The 22,341-nt window shown below is 43.7% G+C and overlaps 1 protein-coding gene across 1 annotated transcript in view; it reads left to right on the forward strand.

Annotated features, from left to right (window-relative positions):
- LOC123070902 (DExH-box ATP-dependent RNA helicase DExH6) overlaps positions 1–9,912 on the forward strand; it is an 11,261-nt gene extending 1,349 nt beyond the window's left edge. Inside the window, exons 2-15 of the mRNA XM_044494312.1 lie at positions 144–234; positions 383–692; positions 821–895; positions 1,306–1,350; positions 1,857–1,947; positions 2,092–2,150; positions 3,862–4,014; positions 5,227–5,279; positions 5,366–5,399; positions 5,576–5,665; positions 5,749–6,747; positions 6,926–7,484; positions 8,102–8,601; positions 8,966–9,912. Coding sequence (XP_044350247.1) covers positions 144–234; positions 383–692; positions 821–895; positions 1,306–1,350; positions 1,857–1,947; positions 2,092–2,150; positions 3,862–4,014; positions 5,227–5,279; positions 5,366–5,399; positions 5,576–5,665; positions 5,749–6,747; positions 6,926–7,484; positions 8,102–8,601; positions 8,966–9,361 — 3,455 coding nt within the window. The 3' untranslated portion in view covers positions 9,362–9,912. The remainder of the gene's footprint in view (positions 1–143; positions 235–382; positions 693–820; positions 896–1,305; positions 1,351–1,856; positions 1,948–2,091; positions 2,151–3,861; positions 4,015–5,226; positions 5,280–5,365; positions 5,400–5,575; positions 5,666–5,748; positions 6,748–6,925; positions 7,485–8,101; positions 8,602–8,965) is intronic.
- The last annotated feature ends 12,429 nt before the right edge of the window (positions 9,913–22,341 follow it).

Genomic DNA, 22,341 nt, shown 5'->3' on the forward strand with positions numbered 1-22,341 from the left:
TCTCCTTGTTGTATTATTTGCCACCTCTACCGCTGGTATCTTCTGTTTATTTTATTGTATTGTCCTTTATTGAAGCATGCATGATATTCTTTTGTGTTATACTCTGAGCAGAGAAGTAAAATCTACACATTTTTAATTTGCAGTGCACACATTCGAACCTAGTCTTACCAATCAAGAGCGGGCAGCGGTCCATGCTATGTGTAAAAAGATGGGCATGATATCAAAGAGTAAAGGGTGAGTTAGTTCCTAACTATAATGGATGCATTTTGCTCTATAACTATGTTTGATCTATCTTCTCTTCATCAATCTTCATGTTGACCTATATATTTGCAGTTCAACTTCTTATCTGGTGTTTATTCTGAATTCTATTCATTAACCATAGGTATGGGGAACGACGATGCCTTTCTGTTTACAAAACAAAAAACACGCAGGGGGCTGTTAAAGAAGAAGGCCCTAGCAAACTTGGATTTTCCGAAGAAGCAAGACAGGTTTTGCTAGATCTGTTTACACACTATCCTCCTGATGATGCTGAATTGAATGGTGACGCTGTCAAGAATCCTGGCGATAAGGCTGCTAAAATTCTATGGAAGACAGATACGGCCTTTTCCAGGCCAGCTATGCAGAAACATGATATAGCAAAGAAGGTCAAGATGCTTACGTCTAAATTAAATGATACCAGACAGTTGAGGAAGGTTGTATATTCTGGCTTGATATGTTCCTTTTTTCACCATTTAATTTTGCCAGTCCCAGAATTCTTCCCTTTTACCTGGCATATGTGGTATTTTTAAGTTGGTGCTGAAAGTTGCACACATGTATACAGATCGGTGAAGGCAGATCCAAACTTCCTATTGCATCATTCAAAGATCACATTTCTTCTACCCTAGAAAATCACCAGGTATTGTTCTTTGTGCCAAAGCTTTATCATACTTAAATATGCAAGACTGCAAAACTGTCGAAGGAGATAATTCAACTTGGAAATGAGGTTGCTCCAAACTAGCTTTAGTGTGATGATTGGATCAAGTTGGTTGCTGGTTATGTCTTTTCCCATCGGCGGCAGGTTTAATATCAAGATAGTCTAGATTTACATATTTTTACTCCAGAATTGCCGATAATCTGCCAGTGTCTTGTACCATAGCTTCTTTTATTAAATAGTAATAACAACTGTCACAAAAAGTAGTGGATATTTATTCCGTTATTTTTCCTGTCTATTTATTTAATTTGATTAATTCATTACTATCCTTCGCTAAATGGACATTCCCCCTGGCATCTGGTGATGCAATTTGATCCTCTTGTATTTCCTATCAGGTGGTTCTTATTTCTGGAGAAACAGGCTGCGGTAAAACTACCCAGGTCTAAGTTCTGATTCTTTCCCGCATTTAATTCGGAAATTCTACTTATTATTGTTGGTTTGTTGGTCTAGTCCATTCCCTATTTTCTTTCAATTCAATCTTGTTCTATGCTCGTCCCAACAATATGCACTCTTTGTGCTTGTGCAAATATCTCATAGTTTAGGTATCTGCAGTTCTCTATGTAGAATTGAGTGGTCTTATGCCACTCAAAGGATGCATTATATTTCCTATGGTCTTTAAAAAACAGTCTCTTCTAATCCATGTCCGTAATGTATTACAGTGCAGTCTTTAGTTGTAGATAATGTATTTTGTCTATTGAAACTTGCTTCACATGTTCCTGGGTTTGACTTGGTTCATATTCATATGATAACATCTCCATACTAAAAGACTGGTTAAGTTCAAATTTGTTTTCGTGCATACGAATCGTTGAAAACAAATCTTGATTGTGATTTGTGCTAGTGTTTTTCCTTCTTTTTCCATCTCATTTATCTTTCCGTTCTTACTTAGGTTCCACAATATATCTTAGATCATGTGTGGGGCAAGGGTGAATCATGTAAGATCATTTGTACTCAACCTCGGCGGATATCAGCTATGTCAGGTAATTTTACTATTAGTTATGTCATAGGCCATTGATCATTTCCTGTTCTTACTATTAGTTATGTCATAGGCCATTGCTTCTAATTCTTTTGCCCTTTATCTGTTGGTTTGATGTAAATTATGCTCTGTTCTGTGTCTTATACAGTTGCTGAACGAATTTCTGTTGAAAGAGGAGAGACTGTTGGTGACACAGTTGGGTACAAGGTATATTAATTTTTCAGAATTTCACTTTAGTCCATTTGTCGATCGAATTTGCTAAACTGTAGCCATTTCAAAGCACTCCCAGTTTGTTTTCGGATTGTCCCTGAGACTAAACTTGATCATATCTACTATAAAGGGGAGTTGGTGTTTGTAGGTCGTGATTTTGGCTTCGTTGATTCCCCCCACCCCCACCTCCTCATGTGACACCGTTTTTTCCCTCACCGAAAAACCAGCGCATGATTTTGGAAGGAAAAAAACAGTGCACGGTCCGATCGCTGCCGCGCATTGCAGCCCGCACATCACCCGATCCAATTACCACCGCAGCAGATGCATCGGTGCAAGTGCACAGCCCCGCCAATTGCCGGTATGGGCGCACCCCACCTGACCATACCTGACGAACCACGACCACCCCCGCTGTCATCTGCTTCGCCTGTTGTGGACGCTCCCGCGGAGGCGGAGGCAGAGGCAGAGGCAGTGGTGGCAGTGCCGGCGGAGGTCGATGGCACAATAGAGCAGGTGAGGCTGACGTTTGGGACTGGCTATGACCCTCTAATGGCCTAGCTCGCCTCCGGTTGCCGGGTGACGTCATGCTCTCCATGATCCTAGCCAAGGGCGTGTTTATGTTGTCCGCCGGCGGGGACCACATGGCCAACACCTACTTCAATTCAACATGCTCGCTTGGACCTCCTACGTACCATCCCGCTTGCGTGTCCCTTGTGGTCGCCCACGCAGCCACCTCAACGGCTTCCTCTTGGCCACCACGCGTTGCGTCGCCGTCATCTCCTTGCTGTGCCCCCACAATCCATCCAACTCCCACATTTTCCCCGCTACCACTCCTGAAGCAACTGCCACGGGGCTTCCCTATTACTTCAGCCCCGATGAAAATGAGTGATTGCATCGGCCAAATCAATTATTATTTTTTTCATGGCAAGAAGTGATGCAGGGAGGGTGTGTATAGAACAGAGTGACTCGGCGAGATGGGTGTGTAGCGTAATCGTTGGATGATTTTTTTGTGAACTCAGCAAGAGAGGTTGCCAAGCTCAAGCCCAATATTGCGCAATACGTGATTGTGTTTTAGAGGTAAACCCACGCAGGCTGAGCACTGTGCGGCTCACACAACAACAGTGACACTAAAGCTATATTGATGGATTAATCGCTGTCAGATTGAATTGCTTAAGTATGTGTACAATCCATTCTCCGTCGTTCACTCCTTTGTTAGGTTTCCATGCTCAATGCATATGGTATGTCTTAGTTTGTTGTTCCGTGGCAACGCACGGGCATTCAGCTAGTTAATTTACATTGCAGTGCAAATACAACTATACTATTATGATATTTTTGATAATGTGAAAGTCCTTCTAAATATGAATTTAGATAAGTTTACCCTTGTGCCTTGTGGTCATCAGATGTATTTTTTGTTGGACCATTTGATGGCTAAACCGCTGAAGTTGGATAACTTCACCCACAAATAAGTCCAGGTCCTTCTATTTTTTACCAAACAATGGGGCTTTTGTGAACATCATTTTCTTTTCGTTCAAGTAATTTTGCCACATGTGGTAAGCAATCCAAACAATTAAAAAAAGTAATTTTCTTGGGAATTTTTAGATCTTCTCTTTAATGTATATATATCTCATCCATTTTTGCTTTTTAATAAAATGCAATATATGTTGATATGGGCTCCTTTTTGGTCTTATTCTATTGTGTGTTTTGATTATAGATACGTTTGGAGTCGAAGGGAGGGAAGAATTCGTCAATCATGTTCTGCACAAATGGTGTTCTCTTGAGGGTGTTGATAGGCAGAGTAACTAACATTTCAAAGAGGCAACGCGCGGCTGATGATGTAATTATGGGGATAACACACATTATTGTGGTAATAATATTTTGTTCTTAAACTTTCAAATATCTTGGTTACACAATTGTGTTTTGAGGTGTGACATGTTCTTGTTATGTTATGCTGCAAGGAAAGGTTTGATGTTAGTAAATACTCCCCCTGTTCACGAATACTCCCTCCATTCGAAATTACTTGTCGCTCAAACGGGTGTATCTAGCTCTAAAATAGTGTTAGATACATCCGTTTGAGCTACAAGTAATTCCGGACGTAGGGAGTATAAGATGTTCCACCTTTTTTCTGATTTGGATGTAATAGACGCATTTTAATGTGTTTGTTCACTCATTTAGTCCGTATGTTGTCCATATTGAAATATCCAAAACATCTTATATTTGTGAACGGAGGGAGTATAGCGGTAAAGCTGTACAGATTACCAAGGTATTTTCTAGGGTATAAGATGTTGTTGTCGATGACGATGATATCATGTGGAGAACAGCAGTGGCCAAAAACTCGCTTTTCAACATTTACCTGTTTACTAATACTCCCATTACACCCTTCCACATGTACCACATATTATTATATATTTTGGTATTATCAAGAAAGGAATGTCTCCATGGGGCCTCCTTGTTAGTCCAAGACAAGTTCTTCGCAAATTAACCATGAAACAGATTGTTTGTGAGCTTCAGATATAATTCGGTCAGTGTTTGTCTTTTCCTAATATATGAATTTGTACGAATTGTGAACGGAGGGAGTATAGCGGTAAAGCTGTACAGATTACCAAGGTATTTTCTAGGGTATAAGACGTTGTTGTCGATGACGATGATATCATGTGGGGAACAGCAGTGGCAAAAAACTCGCTTTTCAACATTTACCTGTTTACTAGTACTCCCCTTACACCCTTCCACATGTACCACATATTATTATATATTTTGGTATTATCAAGAAAGGAATGTCTCCATGGGGCCTCCTTGTTAGTCCAAGGCAAGTTCTTCGCAAATTAACCATGAAACAGATTGTTTGTGAGCTTCAGATATAATTTTGTCAGTGTTTGTCTTTTCCTAATATATGAATTTGTACGAACTTTCTATCGTTCATAGCGAACCTACAACATTGTTGCAGAACTGCAGCTTGCCCACATATTGCACTTAGCCATTTCATTAGATTAATACTTCACTAGAATCATTTTAGATGTATATATTGGTCTTTGTGTTGTTCTATATTGCATTTGAATTAATACTCTCTTTGATTCTCCAGGATGAAATCCATGAAAGGGATAGGTTTTCCGATTTCATGCTGGCTATCTTGAGGTATTTTTGTAACAAAATCTGTGCATATGTTGCATAAATATCACACTGTAATCCTCTAATAATATTTCCCGACCAATTATGTGTAGAGATTTGCTGCCGATATATCCTCATCTTCATTTGGTAAGAATTATCTTCTTTGTAATTTATTATTCTCGTTGATAAAGTAGGTCAATTTTATACAACTCAAGTATCGACTAGATTTTAGAAAATCCAACTCACTATTGCCATATCTCAAATACTAAATTTTGTCCGGGCATGTTTCCTTGGTCACAAGAATTCACTGATGCAATTAACAGGTGCTCATGAGTGCAACGATTGATGCTGAGCGGTTTTCACAATATTTCAACGGATGCCCGGTTATTCAAGTCCCAGGCCATACCTATCCGGTTAGTAACACTCTACATTTGCATTATGTGGCTGTAGATCTTTAGTTAGCTGAAAGCTTTGTTGACAACTACATTTTTGACAGGTCAAAACTTTCTATTTGGAGGATGTGCTTTCTATTCTGCAATCTGTAGGTGATAATCATCTTAATCCTGAAACAAATGATCTGGGACTTGACAGTGTGCTAACCGATGATTACAAAAGCTCAATGGATGAAGCAATTAGCATAGCTTTAGTCAGTGATGAATTTGATCCTCTCATTGAGCTTATTTCTATAGAGCAGAACCCAGAAATCTTCAACTACCAACATTCAGAGACTGGTGTGACACCTTTGATGGTTTTTGCCAGGAAGGGTCAGCTTGGGGATGTCTGTATGCTTCTATCATTTGGTGTGGATTGTTCTGCACGGGATCATGATGGAAAATCTGCATTAGATTGGGCACAGCAAGAGAATCAGGTAGAGGCTTATGAAGTTATTAAGAAACATATGGATTGTAGTCCTGCAAAATTACCTGAAGAAAACGAGCTGCTTAAGAAATACTTGGCAACTATCAACCCAGAACACATTGATACTGTGCTGATAGAACGCTTGCTTAGAAAAATATGTACTGACTCCAATGAAGGAGCTATCTTAGTCTTCCTTCCTGGTTGGGAAGATATAAATCAAACACGGGAGAGGTTACTTGCTTCTTCCTTTCGGGATTCTTCAAAATTTCTTGTACTGTCACTTCATTCCATGATCCCATCTTCAGAGCAGAAAAAGGTTTTCAAACGTGCACCGGCAGGGGTTCGTAAAATTATTCTCTCAACCAACATAGCGGAGACTGCAGTAACAATTGATGATGTTGTATTTGTTATAGATAGTGGGAGGATGAAAGAGAAAAGCTATGATCCATACAATAATGTGTCTACACTTCATACTTCTTGGGTATCTCGAGCTAATGCAAGACAGCGTGAAGGACGTGCCGGTCGTTGTCAGCCAGGAACTTGCTATCATCTTTACTCTAGATTTCGAGCAGCCTCATTGCCAGAATTCCAAATTCCTGAAATTAAGAGGATGCCTATTGAAGAGCTGTGTTTGCAGGTACAGTCCTAGGCTCCTAACTAATACTTCTGTTGTCCCTAATGTTTAAAGTAAACACAATGCTCCTCAGTATTACACTTGGCAGCAATGACATGCGTTGCAGGTTAAACTGCTTGATCCAACAAGATTACCTTGTTATCACTGACAACTGTTTCTTGTATCAATTTTTGTGGTGCAGGTCAAACTGCTTGATCCAAACTCTAAAATAGCAGACTTCTTAAAGAAGACCTTGGATCCTCCAGTTACAGAGACTGTAAAAAATGCTATTACTGTGCTTCAGGATCTTGGTGCTTTAACTCAAAATGAACAATTGACAGATTTGGGTGAAAAGTTAGGTTCTCTCCCGGTCCATCCATCCACAAGCAAGATGCTCCTGTTTGGTATATTGATGAACTGCCTTGATCCTGCATTGACATTGGCATGTGCAGCAGACTATAGAGATCCTTTCGTCCTTCCTATGGCTCCGGATGAGAGAAAAAGGGCTGCTGCAGCCAAGGTTGAGCTTGCTTCATTATATGGTGGATATAGTGACCAGCTTGCTGTTGTAGCAGCATTTGATTGTTGGACGTGTGCCAAAGTGAAAGGACAAGAAGCTTTGTTTTGTTCAAAGTACTTCGTAGCTTCAAACACCATGAATATGTTGTCTAGTATGAGGAAACAACTTCACAGTGAACTAACTCAAAGAGGATTTCTTCCTGCTGATACATCTGCCTGCAGCTTGAATGCTAAAGTTCCAGGTACTCAAGTTTTTGTGAAAACAGGAGTTATGAAACACTGCATATAATCTGGTTCCCTTGTGTCCTTTTCCTGCTTTGCAATATGAGTGGTAATACGTACAAGGATATATATATGTTTATATATGCAGCAGGTTATTTGATTCACCACTTAAGAGAAGCTTCCATTCTCTGAAGTGTGTGGAGGTTTCTGTGGCTATTTAAGTAGAAAGCTGCATGCGTTGGTACTTTGAAGAATTACAATCTTGCAGAAATTTCTTTATTATTCAAACATAGGCATCACATCCTTTTTAAACCTTGGTAATTACATCATGCAAACCATGGTTACGCATTAGTTTGAATAAGATAATCTCGCAGTCACATCATATTGTATATATGTGATTTAGTTACCTGGTTCTGTTGAGTTTAAAGTTGTTACTTATGCCAATCACAAGTTTAATGCATTACAGAATTTTGTATTGTATTTCAGATCAATCTTGTTCTAATTTAGAAGCTTACATACATTTTTGTTTGTAGTAAAGCTACTTTTAATGCATGCACTGGTTTCTATATTCATTTTCAAATCTTGCTTTGCAGCCTTGTTATGTTTAAATTTGACGGTTTTCTTGCAACTTTGGTAGGTATCATTAGTGCTGTCCTTGTGGCTGGCGCTTACCCAATGGTAGGAAGATTGCTCCCTCCTCGCAAAAATGCTAGAAGGGCAGTTTTGGAAACAGCAAGTGGTGCCAAAGTTCGATTACACCCGCATTCTTCCAACTTTAACTTGTCATTTAATAAATCGTCTGGGAATCCACTAATGGTATTTGATGAAATCACTCGAGGTGATGGCGGAATGTATGTAAAGAACTGTTCAGTTGTTGGATCATATCCTTTACTTCTGCTTGCTACAGAAATAGCTGTTGCTCCACCTGATGATGTAAGTGATGAGGATGATGAAGGTTCCAGTGGGGATGAAGCGGGAAAAAGCACTCTGGGACAACAAAAGGAAGAGATTATGTCTTCTCCCGACAACACTGTTTCAGTTGTTGTTGATCGGTGGCTCCGATTTGATGCTACTGCTCTGGATGTTGCTCAAATATACTGCCTACGAGAACGCCTAGCATCTGCTATTCTTTTCAAAGTAAGATTCAGTTATCTTGTTATCACATTTTCTAATTTAATCTGGGAACAGTTCTCTATAGTTTGCTCTGGTTTCCGTCTGATGTCCCATAAAGTTTCATGCATCATCTCTCAGGCATATTATCGAACTTATGTTCAATCCATTCTGCACAGCTTTTCCCGCTTCTGGTCTGTACAATTGTTTAAAATACTTGTCATTTTGCTTGTAATGCAGAATCTTTACTAAGAAATATATAGCTATACAAATTATCACACTTGGGATAGAGCATGTGGATCATATGTTGTCACCTTCCCGTCAAATTGTCAAGAGGCATATGAAGTTTGTTACTTTTGTCTACTTTCTGATGAAATGATGTTTTGTACAGGTGAAACATCCACAGGATGTTCTCCCGCCTGCTCTTGGAGCAACGATGTATGCGATTGCTTGTATCCTATCGTATGATGGCTTGCCTGGTAATTTGGCAACAAGACATGGTTCAGGTCAGAGCTCAACAGATGCTAGCGGATCAGCTGAGGGAAGGAAAGTTGGTTTTATTCCGCCTGGCGGTTTCCTTATGTCATTGCTATCGGACGTACCGCCCAATGCACCTCATCATCAGAAGTCATCTAATCATCCAGGGGGTGGTTCAGGGCATATTAGGTCATCAAGGGCCCCGGCTGGTAGATTTAATCAGTCGCAGCAGCATCCTGGCCGCAACAGCTCTGGACCAGGGAGTTCAGCATCACAATCTTTCAAAAGACAGCGGGACGCTGCACGGTGACCGTGGCTCACATGTAATTCCGTACTGGATCCCATGCTTGGGTCTCACAAGAAAAGTGCCATGGTTGGGAATTAACGAGGATTTTGCGGTGTTGTTGGGACGAAGGCAAAATGTGCAAGCAAGGAATATGGAAGGCAATGCCTTAATCTGTCAAGGAGACCATAAGATGTACTGTTCACCATTTGCAGTTTAGCAGATGAGTACATCTTGTTGTTCTGTTCGCTTGCTGCCTAGCTCTCTTTCATGCCGGGACTACCGTCTAATTTCAACTGATGGTGTAGAGTTGCTAGTACTTGGCTAAAAACTAGCCACCCGGTTTTGTGGCGAGGACGGTTACTGTACGTGACAGTTAGGATTTAGTAGTATGCGTTGAAAAATATACGTACGGATCTGTATCCTCTGTTCTCCTGCCATGCTCTGTTTTCGTGCCATGACCCATGACATGAGCAAACAGCTAGGAGCAACGAAGTGCGGTTTATTCTGCCCTTCCAATCAAATCCAAAAACTAGGTTGATGCAGTTCGATACAAAAAACAAACGTATTTTTGTTTATTTTTATGTTGTTACTGGCCTGTTACCGGATTTTTTTATAGAGTTCTTTTATCCCTATGGTTGCTGAACACGGAGAGCATGTGCAAGCGCCCTCTTCCCTAAAAGTGTTTAATTCCTCACATGCAATCTCTCTACATGTGCTTGTTTTCAAAAATATCTAGTGTCTGTTTTTAGATGGTACTCCCTATATCTAGATACATCAATACGTGCGACAAGTAATTTAAATTACTCATCGTTGAAATGGATGTATCTAGAACTAAAATACGTGCGACAAGTAATTTAAATTACTCATCGTTGAAATGGATGTATCTAGAACTAAAATACATCTAGATACGTCCATATGTGCTACAAGTAATTCGAAATGGAGGGAGTAGATAACAATTAAATGGTGGAACTGTAGCGATGTGATGTGGTGGATAGGCGCCATCTGTAGGGTAGCGTCGTAGATTCAAGTGCACCCGACTGGCGCACACACACTCCTCAGAATGGATAGGATATAGCAGTACGTTCCTGATGGAGTGATAAACGTGCTGAGTCCCAGGGCCAGATTAGGCAGAGAAGATACAAGAAGGCCTACGTGTAGCACGTGCTTGGCGGGGGGATAGGATGCCAACGTGGTAGCACGTGGAGTTGAGCACGGTGTTTATCGCGCCGCACAGCTGGAGGATGCCGACAAGCATTTAAGTGGCGCCATTGGTGAAGCAGAAGAGCCTCGCTTGCTGACCGCACAGCTGCGCCCGTGTACGGCGCTTCCTTGGCGGCATCTCATTTCGAGGGGATGCAAGCAACCATGTTCGGCTACCGCAAAGAAATTGTCACATGATAACCCTCGGAGCATCTCCCCTCGTTCGGCCCCTGCAGCGCACCCGGCGAATGCGTTTTCGCGTTTGCACCGATGGCTTTTTCGCCCTGGGGTCGATCTAGTTCTCAGCCGTTCATAAATTCAAACTTGTCTTTCTCGCTACCAAAAAATGCCACAAGTTCGGCGATCATCATGCCACGGTTCGGCAATCAAAAGGAAGGACGTGTAGACAAAGGAACACATCAAACGGCAGGCTCCTCTGGCGTGGGACTGGCCGGGGTCGGCGTGGGGTTGGCCGGGTTCGGTGTGGACGCAGCCGCGCTCGGCGTGGCGTAGCTTCTGTGCTAGAATTGGTGGTCGGCGCCGACACCGCTTCATCGCTCGGGCTGGTCATGGGTGTTATTGTCGGCGTGAGCGTTGGCCCGAGCATTTGGTTCATGACGAGGCCGCGCTCTGCCAGGTACCACGTCTTGACCTGCTCGTTCATCGCCGACATGTCTGCCGCCATCAAGAACGCGAGGTCGGTGTTCCTCTTCTTCGCGGCGACGTTGGTCCTGAGAAGGTCGAGCTTGACGACGATGTTCGCCATCAACGCCGACCAACTCGCGTCGGATTTCTCCTTCCTCTTTGCAGTGCTGTTCTTGGCGTCGGCGATGCACTGCTTGATCGACGGTTGCAGCCGTTCAGCAGCGGGTGCCGCATCCCTCGCCGTCTTGGCTCTTTTGTTGCCATCAGGGCGCCCTTCTGCCACCCCGGGGCAGGCGCGTCCGGCTTGTACGTCTCCTTGGCCTTGGCGAGGGTGAGCCGGACCTCCCTCCACTTCTCGCACGACTCGATCCTAGAGCAAACGTGAAGGAACTTGAACTCTCGGTCGCTGCTGTCCTGACGATACATGTTGAACATCCGAACCATCTGCGGTACCGAAGAACAAGTGTCGGCGACGTACATGACGAAAAGAAGTAAGCTGGCGGCTGAACATACCGGACCCTCGATGTTGGCGCCGCTTTTCAGGCAAGCCGCGATCTTCTCGACGATCCCATGTCATTTGTTGCAGGCCGCCTGGATGCCCAATGGTTCGACATGGCCTTGTCGCCGCGCTCCATGTGGATGGTGGCGAAGTAGGGGTCGACCAGCTTGCACTCATCGAACGCCGACTTGATCCTCTCAGTACGTGTCGGCGTTCTGATTCGAGCCGGTGACCGGGTCGATGCTGACGGTCTTCCATGCTTCGGCCAGGCACTCGTCTTCCTTGGACGTCCACTTAACTCGCGGCTCGCGCGGTCTGGCACTGGTCGCCCGCCTCTTCTTTCCCCCTTTCCTTGCTGGCGCCGGCTCCATCTCCTCATCTGCCTGTTCTTCCTCCTCCCCCTCCTCGGCGTCATCGAGTGCTTCGTCCATGTCGACGGCGGTGTCCATTGTTTCATCTTGCGCGTGGAACCCAGGGTAGGAGGCGGCGGCGACCGAGCCGCTCGTGATGATCTCGTCCGTGTCGGCGGCGGTCGTGGAGGCCGGCGAATGCGGGGGAGGGAGTGCGCTGGTCGGAGTTTAGGCCGGAGGGGGAGGCACGCGGCGGCGCGCCATGCGGGAAGGTGATGTTGGGATTGAAACCACCGTGCGCGTTGCCGTCGGAGTAGCCATGCGAGGGTGCGTACCCCCAGGGCGGCAGCAGCGGCGAGAAGTTGGACGGCGACGCGACACTCTGTTGGCTCACCCACATAGTTTGCGGGCAGTGGCCGGGCAGATTCACCATCCCCGCGTGAGACATCTCTGCCTGCTCCGCCGCCGTCGTCGCCGTTGCCGCGTCCCTGGCTTTCTTGGCGATGAACCTGTTCCACCGGTCGGTGGTGACAACATCCCAACGCTCCGCCCTCCACTCGGCGTTCAACACGCCCGTGGCCTTGCCATCGGCGCCCTCGGCTCCCTCTGCTTCGGCTGGGTGGAAACGTCAGTGGCAGCGGGGCGAGGGGCCGGATACTTCTTTGACGGCATGGCGGCCGGATGGCGGGGAGCGGGAGGAGAATGGCGGGAGCGGCGGGGTAGAAAATGGGGAAGCAATGAGGAAATGGAGGGAAAGGGGGGAAAACGGCGTGAATAGGCCTATCTGTCGCCGACAGAGCGGTCCCACGCGCCTTTTCGCTTCGGCCGGCTCCCCACGAGGGGCTAGGTTTGATTCGAGTTCGCCGGCTGTTATTTCGGCCTAAACCGACGATAAACAAAGACCTCAGGACACGATTGGGTCGATTTTTCGTCGCCGGCGCTAAAAAAGGCGTCGGGGGGCTTCTTGGGGGCGCGAGTGAAGATGCTCTCGGGGGACCGTGATAGTCAAGCCATAGTATGTACTCCCTCCGTTCCATAATGTAGTGCCTATAGATTTTTATTAAAGTCAAACCTTACAAACTTTGACCAAGTTTATTGAGAAAAACATTTACATTTAGAATGACAAACATATATTGTTAGATTCATCGTAAGATATATTTTCATATTTTATATATTTGACATTGTATATGTAAATAGTTTTTTCTATAAACTTGGTCAAAGTTTGTAAAGTTTGACTTTATAAAAAATCTATAGGCACTACATTATGAAACGGAGGGAGTACTTCCTTTGTACTAATAAAAGTTTGCAGCGGGAATCTTGTAAACTGCGTTGCAATTGCTGAGTGAGATGCCGTGATAGTCATCAGGAAGCCGCGGGCCGCGGCAGCAGTTTTAGTCGTTTGTCTGAATTCTTTTCATCCCGGTCCAAGGAAGAAGCTAAATGACTCTTCCTATTGGATGCGTGTGTGACCAAGGAGGAGCTGCGCATTATTGCTTGTTGGAAGCATAAACTAATCGGTGTCCGGCGCTCTCGTCAGTCCTCACCCATTAGTCTTTGGTCAACTCCAAAGTGAACCCACTATGGATGCAATATACTAGTACTCCCAATATTCATTTATCAATCTCTCTATGGGCCCAGGAACTTCCATATGAACCAGAGATCCGGTCAAACAAGACGTAGCAAGTCAGGCGTCAGCCTCTACCTCAGGCCCCAAGGAGGGGGAAGAGAGCACAGGCACGGCACCGAGTCACACGGCGCAGACGATGACCGGGTGCTTTGATTGAGTTGAGGCGTGCCAGGTGGGTGGGGGCGGGATGGGCCGGTGGGGCGTGTCGTGTGGTACGGCTGACGGGGGACGCCCGCATCAGCGAGGCCTACCACCGAGCGCCTGACGCTGCGCGTCCCGTCACCGCGCGACTTCCCCGCCCCTCCCTCGCCGATGTCACCCCGTGCCATCACCACTCAGACCCCACCGCCCCGCATCTCCGGCCAAGTGGACGGACCGACCGCGCGGGAGTATACTGCCAACTGCTCCTACTTTACGACGCCTGAACTCAATTATCTATGGGTACGGTACGGGACACAGAGGAAACGAGGCGATCATGACAACGCGCTCGCTCCATCTGCATGGCCGCTCTCCTCTCCTCGCCCCGGTGCCTGCCGTGCCGACACGAGCGAGGCGCGTGATCGCCAGCCAACAAAGATCGCGAGCGAGCGAGCTGCCACCATCGCTTCGCCGCATCTTGGCGCCGGCCTCCTCCCACCCTACTTCGCAGGACTCCGACGACCAGCGCAACGACTCATGGTTTGGCGCCGAGAGAGTACGAGCCTGTATCTTCCTTCCCTCGCCTTTTCGTCGTTATTGAAAATCTGCGTGAAGCTTGCCTCCTCTTGCACGGCTCTTGGATGTGAACGTGAGCTCGCCCACACTCCATTGTGTACTCTGCTGTGCTCCACTTTTTATTACAAAATAAAAAGAAGAGAGGAAAGTTCGGGCTGATTGAGACTGATATTTCTCGTCATGTCATGTCGACATATCTCTGCGCGGGCGGCTTGGGGGACACTCACACTATCGGAATAGTATCATCTTCGGTGTTACAGGAGATGTGACCCGTTTTCATGTCCTAGGACGTTTGGGAGGACGCCCCGGGCGCCTCTCTCTTGGCCCTAGCCTTTTTCGGCTTCTAGGCAAGGCACATCGTGGTGTCAGTGGCATCGCTTCTCAAACGTAGATGTCAAGTCCACGACCCGCATCTGCATCCTAGTACGTACTAGTAGTACTTGGCAAATTGTACAAACCACGATCCACCAACTATCAAGGAGGACTGAATTTGCACAGAACATCTACTTTTCAAGTTTATTGCATAAAACACCATATATTAGTGTAATCCGTTGCAGTTAGCTTTAATCCATCATTTCATTGTTGACATGATTCCTTTTTTAGAACACACTACAGACACATGCGCTCATATATATGCATACTCATCCTTATGAATACACACACAGACCCTACCCCTATGACCATCTCCGACATGATTCCTAATAGGTAGATCCTCCAAACATGGCATAAAAACATGCAACGATAGTCGGCTCAAGCTAACTAAAACCTCTAATATCTCCCAAAATTATGGTCAAAACGAGCCAAAAGAATTCCAGATCAATACTACGTTTACTAGATTCTTTTTGTACTTTTTGAAAATGTTGAATTTGGAACAAGAAAATTAGACCGAGCCAACAACCTGCTAATATCTTCAAAACATGTGGTCCAAATAAGCTAAAAAGTTCTCAAATCAGTAATGGGTATATAGGCGATTTACTGATTTTTGCAATTTAAAAATGTTCGGATTTAAAGATAATAAAATTATAGTAAGAAACTAAAACTGTGAGTATTGGCAATTTTTATTAACCGATTGATGTTGATCTTTTTTTTGGCCAAGTTTGCACTTACGAGCAGGATTCACTCATTAGGAATGGTTTCAATGTAGTCAAACAATGGATTAGAACTAGCCGCAACAGGTTACATCGATAAATTGTGTTTTGTGCAACAAACTTGACGAGTGTGTGTTCTGTGCAAAATTAACCCCTAATTGGTGTTGTGTGCAATTTCTTCTAGTAGTAGTAGACCTCGAGGTTGAGAATTCGCATGCTATGTGATACAAGAGCGAAGAGTATACAAAACAAAGGAACACCATCGATAGACATGTGGTAAAGACAATACACCAATAGAGGCAAAAATGGAGCGAATATTATTTGCTCCAACCATCGAGGAGAGATCGATGTGTATTATAGAGAAGAAAATGTTTAGAACGATCAAGACGACACATTCTCTATAATCTAGATAAGTATTTTCCTCAGTTAAGAACTAATGTTATCAATCCAATAGGAGAATCACGCAACACCTCGTGATCAAGGGTTGTCAATCCCTCGGCGGTCAATTGCAAGGATCAAATCTCGTCGTGATAAATAGATAGATAGATAGCACAAAAATACAAAATAAAATAACGTAAAGAAAACTGCAGCAAGATACTTCTAGATTTTAATATATGATAAAAATAGGCCCATGGGCCATAGTTTTCACTAGAGGATACTCTTTTGAGAATAGCATATGGTGGGTAAACAAATTACTGTTGGGCAATTAACAGTAAAGCGAATAATCATGGATATCTAAGGCAATGATCATGTATATAGGCATCACGCACGAGACAAGTAGACCGACTTCTGCCTGCATATACTACTATTACTCCACACATTGACCGCTATCCAGCATGCATCTAGAGTATTAAGTTCATAAAGAATAGAGTAACGACTTAAGCAAGATGACATGATATAGACAAAGTAAACTCACACATGAATAAACCCCATCATTTTAGCCTTAATGGCAACAATACAAATACATGTCTTGTCCCTTTCTATCACTCGGATCACCGCAAGATGGAACCCATCACAAAGCACCTCTCCCATTGTAAGAAAAAATCAATCTAGTTGGCTGACCTAAATCAATAGACCAGAGAGAAATAGAAAACTATAATAATCGTGCATAAAAGAATTCAGAGAAAACTCAAATAATATTCACAGATAATCTGATCATAAACTCATAATTCATCGGATCCCAACAAACACATCGTAAAAATTGATTACATCGAATAGACCTCTAAGAACATCGAGGATAACATTGTATTGAAGATCAAAGAGAAATAATAAGCCATGTAGTTATTAGCTATGGACCTGTAGGTCTGCGGTAAACTACTCACACATCATCGAAAGGGCATCAAGGTTGATGTAGAGCCCCTCCATGGTCGATTCCCCCTCCGGCAGAGTACCGGAGAAGGCCTCCAGATGGGATCTCGCGAGAACAAAAATTTGCGATGGCGAAAAAAGTATTTCGGGTGTTCTCTGATGTTAGGGGAATATTTGAGAATTTATAGAGGCAGAATTAGGTCAAGAGGTGCCACGAGGGGCCCACGGGCTTGGGGGCGTGCCCTACCCTGCAGGGCACGCCTCCCGAGCTTGTCGCTCCCTCGTGGCTCGTTAGGTCTTCTCCCTAACCTTCTAGGCTCTCTCCTGGTACAGGAAAAATTAATCCAATTTTTTTCTCCATTTGAGGTCAGTTTGATATTGAATTCCTAAAAATCTAAAAACAAGCAAAAAAACAACATTTGGCACTAGGCCTCCAAGATTGATACTATAAAAGCATGGAACAATAAAAATTATAGATACGCTGAAGACGTATCACCTGTCACCGACTCCGTGACGTCATGCATGATAACTTCGTATCGAAGGCGTCCCAAAACCCTTTTCCACCCGTCTGCACTATATAAAGTAGAGGAAACCCTTCGCGAGAGGAGACATCAAACATTCACCAAGAGCCATCAGACCGTCGCCATTCCCATCTACAACAACCATCACCAACTCCCCAGCCATAACATCCATCTTCACTAGCCATATTACTTGTAATCAATATTACTTTGCAATCAACGACATTGTAAGATTTATAATCATCCATCTTCAAGTATCAATCTTTACAATGTCTATTTCTTAGTCACCCAATCCTCATCTAAATCAAACAACAATTGAAGTTTTGAACTTGATTTCCCCATTTACTTAAAATTATCTTAAACATAATTTGGAGCATTGCTGCTGATCTCTTAATGTTGATAACTAGTCGACAATGTTAGGCCCCCCAGTGTAGGACTTTGTAGCAAGCGATACTTTTCCCCTCGGTGAGAAATTAATGTATCAATCCGTAACTGTGTCCTGTAATAGGGGTGAATTTATGCAACACAAATAAGACTTCACTTGTGTCCCCAACAGTGCTAGCAAGGGTATCAACCTTGCTAGTCTTGCTAGTTGCACATAACTAAAACATAATGTGGTAGATAATGTTTTTGCATTTTTGGAATGAAACAAAACTAAAAATAAAAGTGTGTACAAAAGTTGTTGAAAGGTGACTCTTATGCTCAAACTAGACCGATGTTCATAGGTTCACCAAGTTAACTCTAGATACATAAAAGCGCTGCAAATAACATAATCATGTGACAAAGTTCACAATAAACACATTTTATGCTTATGCCATACATATGAGATGTTTTGATATTATATATGCAGTATGTACGTAGTTCTATATACAGAGACCCTCCCCGCATCTATAGCTAATAATCCGCTTGTAGGTCGAGATACCCTCTGCACCATCCAAACATTAAGTGTAAACACAGATAATTGCCTTGAGCAAGATGACATACTTTTGTTTGCATGACTCATAGTTCTCATACAAACATTTATGCTCGGTGGCAACAATACATTACAAGCGTTTTTCATTTTACATCAGTACGGTCGTTTACTTTGCAAGACTGAACAAAACTAATGCACATCTCTTATTCTACTTATTACCATATGCATTCATTGATCAAATATAATTGCATCCAAAAATCTGAACATAAAGAAAAAAAATCATTGTATGGTTAGTTCACTTGTAAGTATCTTCCCAATATCATTGGACATAGAAGGTTAAGTTCCATATCCATAGAAATAAAATATACATGATCATATATAATTCATATTAGTTATCACAAGAATGTATTGCACTTTTCCTATAGGTTTGTTTATGGTGTTATCATCTAAGTGCGCATTCAATTGACATTCACTAAGTGGTTCTAATCTAGGTATTTCATATAATTTCTTAGGAATAGTGGACACACTTGCACCTCGATCACATAGAGCATCACATGTGAAGATATTAATAATATTTTTCTTCCGTAACATGTAAAACAACCTCCACAATGTGTCTAGTTAATTGATTTATTTGTTACAATGATAGGTTCTCTAGCCCTATTTTGAAGGACTTTAATAACATTGAGTGCTTGCAATCATTATAATCAAATTCAAAACTCTCCGAACCAGCAGGATGATAAATACATAAAGTTATAACCTCTTCAAACCCATTTTTCTCAAAAATTTCAGATTCACGGGCTTTTGTCTCCCTAGACCATCTAGCGTGTACCATGCATAAAGTATAATTATCCCTCTCAATGGTTGCTTTATCCTTTTAAAGATACTCTTCGATACCACATTTAGGTGGTGCACCTTTTAACATTAAAGCTTCTACATCATTAAAAATTGTCTCCACCTTATCAAATAAAACTCCTAATCTATCAAAATTTTCAACAAAATATTTATTTAATTACTTTTGTGAAGTTATAAATTCTTTAGCACAACTTCTAGTCCAGTAGGTGTTTGATTATTCACATAAGAGTGATCAAAGGAATATGCAAAAACTGGTTTACCTGCATTCTTACCTTATGTGCGTCTATTGATATATGGGGTAGTTTCCATGTCAAGTTGGATATCATTGTTGATTGACGGCTTTAGCACAACAAGTTCCTTAACAATATCTATGTGAGGTTTGATCCCACACTGCTTTACCTCAACATTCTTTTTGTGCTTTTGCAGAAGGTATGGCCCTCTTAACTGTAACTTTTTCTAAGGTCGTGTCAATTGAGGAGGACTTGCAATCCTAGTTTATTTATTTATTGCTGACACCAACCTAGTTTCCTTGGCCTTCTTGGTGTAATGTTGCCAATTTTCTCTAGGGACCCAAATAAACTCCGATTTTTTAACACATGCGAATCATGTTAGAGTCCAAATGGTGTTTTCCACTAATATCTTTCATCTTGTCTGACTTTGAGAAATTTTTAATACAATTATAATCCACTTCTACCCCTCTTTACCCCCTTTTTCTAGTCGCCAACTTTCTTGATTGAATCAAACTTTATCTAGCAATCCCCAAGCTTGAGTAATGCTATAATTCATAAAAGCTCTGCGAGACAAGGTCAATTGTTTTATTACAATGGCTACTAAGAGCATCTCTACCAGACCCCTTATAAGGCTAGCCCTTGTAAGGGGTTTACGGTTCACATTTCCCCTCTTATAAGGGGCAAATTTGGCTGCCGCAGAACAAAAACCGCATATGAAACTTTAAATTTTGAAAAACAGGTTTTGCGTGAGAGATGAACAAGAAACAACAGTAGATAGAAGTTGATCATCGATACGTATATGAGTTCATCTATTTACATGGGTATATTTATCGAAGCGTCGGCCTAACCCTAACCTTAACTACCCAAAATGGGGCTCACCGGAGCCCTCCGGGTGCAGCGGTGACGATGCGATGTGGCGATCACTCATCAACATTGGAGGAGGTGAGGTCGATGAACATGGAGTCTTGTGTGTCGGCATCACGGTGCCACGCCTCCATCTTCTCGCCGAACTTCTGCACCCTGGCGAGGCCCTGCTCGTACAGGACCTCGTTGATCTCCTTGTCCGACGCCGGCGCTGCGCCACCTCCTCCTCCTCCCGTGCACTACGCTCGAGAATCGTCGCCTCGATGGCGTCCGCCTCAGAGGAGGGGAGGTAGTCCTTTGGCTCGATGACGCCGGTGCACGGCCGCTCCACCTCAGGCTCAATCTTCACCGTGCGAAGTGGCGGGAGCTCCACCGCCTCCCTCTTGATCGGTGGCAGCAGCGTGCGCGAGCTGCATGCACCGTAGAGCCGAGCCTGTCACCGGTCGTACTCCACTATCTCGCGGCGGAGGAGGGACGCCGGTGGCTCAAGGCAGCGATTGGTGTACCGGTGGGCGGAGCGCTTCCACAATGCGTCAGCGGTGATGCAGCGCTTGCGCTCCTCGTCGTCATCACTGGCAGCGGAGTGGTCGACACTCCACATCCCGCACCACATGCGGTGGAGTGGTGGCAGATCTGTCGCCGGAGTCGCGGATAGGGGTGGCTGTTGGCGAGAAATGCGAGTGGATAAGGGTGGATTGCGGCGGCGGGGGAAAAGGGCTGCGACCTGTATAGCACCCACGGGACGGTAGATATACTGTCCAGGGGTGATTTTGCGGGTCACTGTAAACCGTTTACAGGCTATGGCGACTATGCGGAGGTCTATGCTGGCCCAAAAAAGGCCCAAACCCATATAGTCGCTGGAAATATGAGGGTCAGGCGATTATAAAGGGTCTGCTAGAGATGCTCTAAGTCCTCCATAAAACAAACGCAACACCATCTAAGGTGGATGCTACTTGTAAATTGCATTGGGATTTTCCCCGAAGAGGAGGGGTGAAGCAGTACATTAGAGATAAGTATTTCCCTCGGTGAGAACCAAGGTTATTGAACCAATAGGAGAATCATGCAAATTCTCTTCTCCAGCACCTACACACACAAAAGCAAATACTTGCACCTGATACGTCTCCAATGTATCTATAATTTTTTATTGTTCCATGCTATTATAGTATCAATCTTGGATGTTTTATATGCAATTATATGCAATATTATATCTTTTTTTGGGACTAACCTATTAACTTAGTGCCAAGTGCCAATTGCTATTTTTTTTTGCCTATTTTTGGTTTTCCGGGAAATCAGTACCAAACAAAGTCCAAATGCCACGAAACTTTTTGATGATTTTTTCTGGACATAAGAGACCCTAGAAGCTTCAGGAGGAGGCTAGAAGGCGAAGGAGTAGGCCACAAGGCACTTGGCTGCGCCTAGGGGGCAGGCGCGCCCAAGTACCTTGTGGGCCCTTCGTTCCTCCGTTTGACCTAATTCCAACTCTATAAATTCTCTAAAATCAGGAAACCGACAGAGAGCCACCCAAAATACTTTTTCTGCCGCTGCAAGCTTCTGTTCTTGTGATATTCCATCTGGAGGCCTTTTCCGGTACTCTTTCGGATGGGGAAACAATCATGGAGGGCCTCTACATCAACCTTGTTGCCCTTCCAATGATGTGTGAGTAGTTTACCATAGACCTTCACAATCTTTAATATTTACTTTAATAGTAGGTTGAAACGTCTCCGTCGTATCTATAATTTTTGATTGTTCCATGCCAATATTCTACAACTTTTACATACTTTTGGCAACTTTTTATACCATTTTTGGGACTAACATATTGATCTAGTGCCCAGTGCCAGTTCCTATTTGTTGCATGTTTTTTGTTTCGGAGAAAATCCATATCAAATGGAGTCCAAACAAGATAGAAACTTATGGAGATTTTTTTTGGAATATATGTGAATTTTGGGAAGTGGAATCAACGCGAGACGATGCCCGAGGGGCCCACGAGGGTGAGGGGCACACCCCAGGGGGTAGGACGTGCCCTGGGCCCTTGTGGCCACCTTTAAGGCGGTTGGTGCCCTTCTTTCGCCACAAGAAAGCTCATATCCGGATAGAAGTCGTGTTAATATTTCAGCCCAATCGGAGTTACGGATCTCCGGGAATTTAAGAAACGGTGAAAGGCCAGAATCGGGGAGCGCAGAAACAGAGGGAAACACA

This window comes from Triticum aestivum, chromosome 3B (genome assembly GCF_018294505.1).
Source record: "Triticum aestivum cultivar Chinese Spring chromosome 3B, IWGSC CS RefSeq v2.1, whole genome shotgun sequence".
Lineage (NCBI taxonomy): Eukaryota > Viridiplantae > Streptophyta > Magnoliopsida > Poales > Poaceae > Triticum > Triticum aestivum.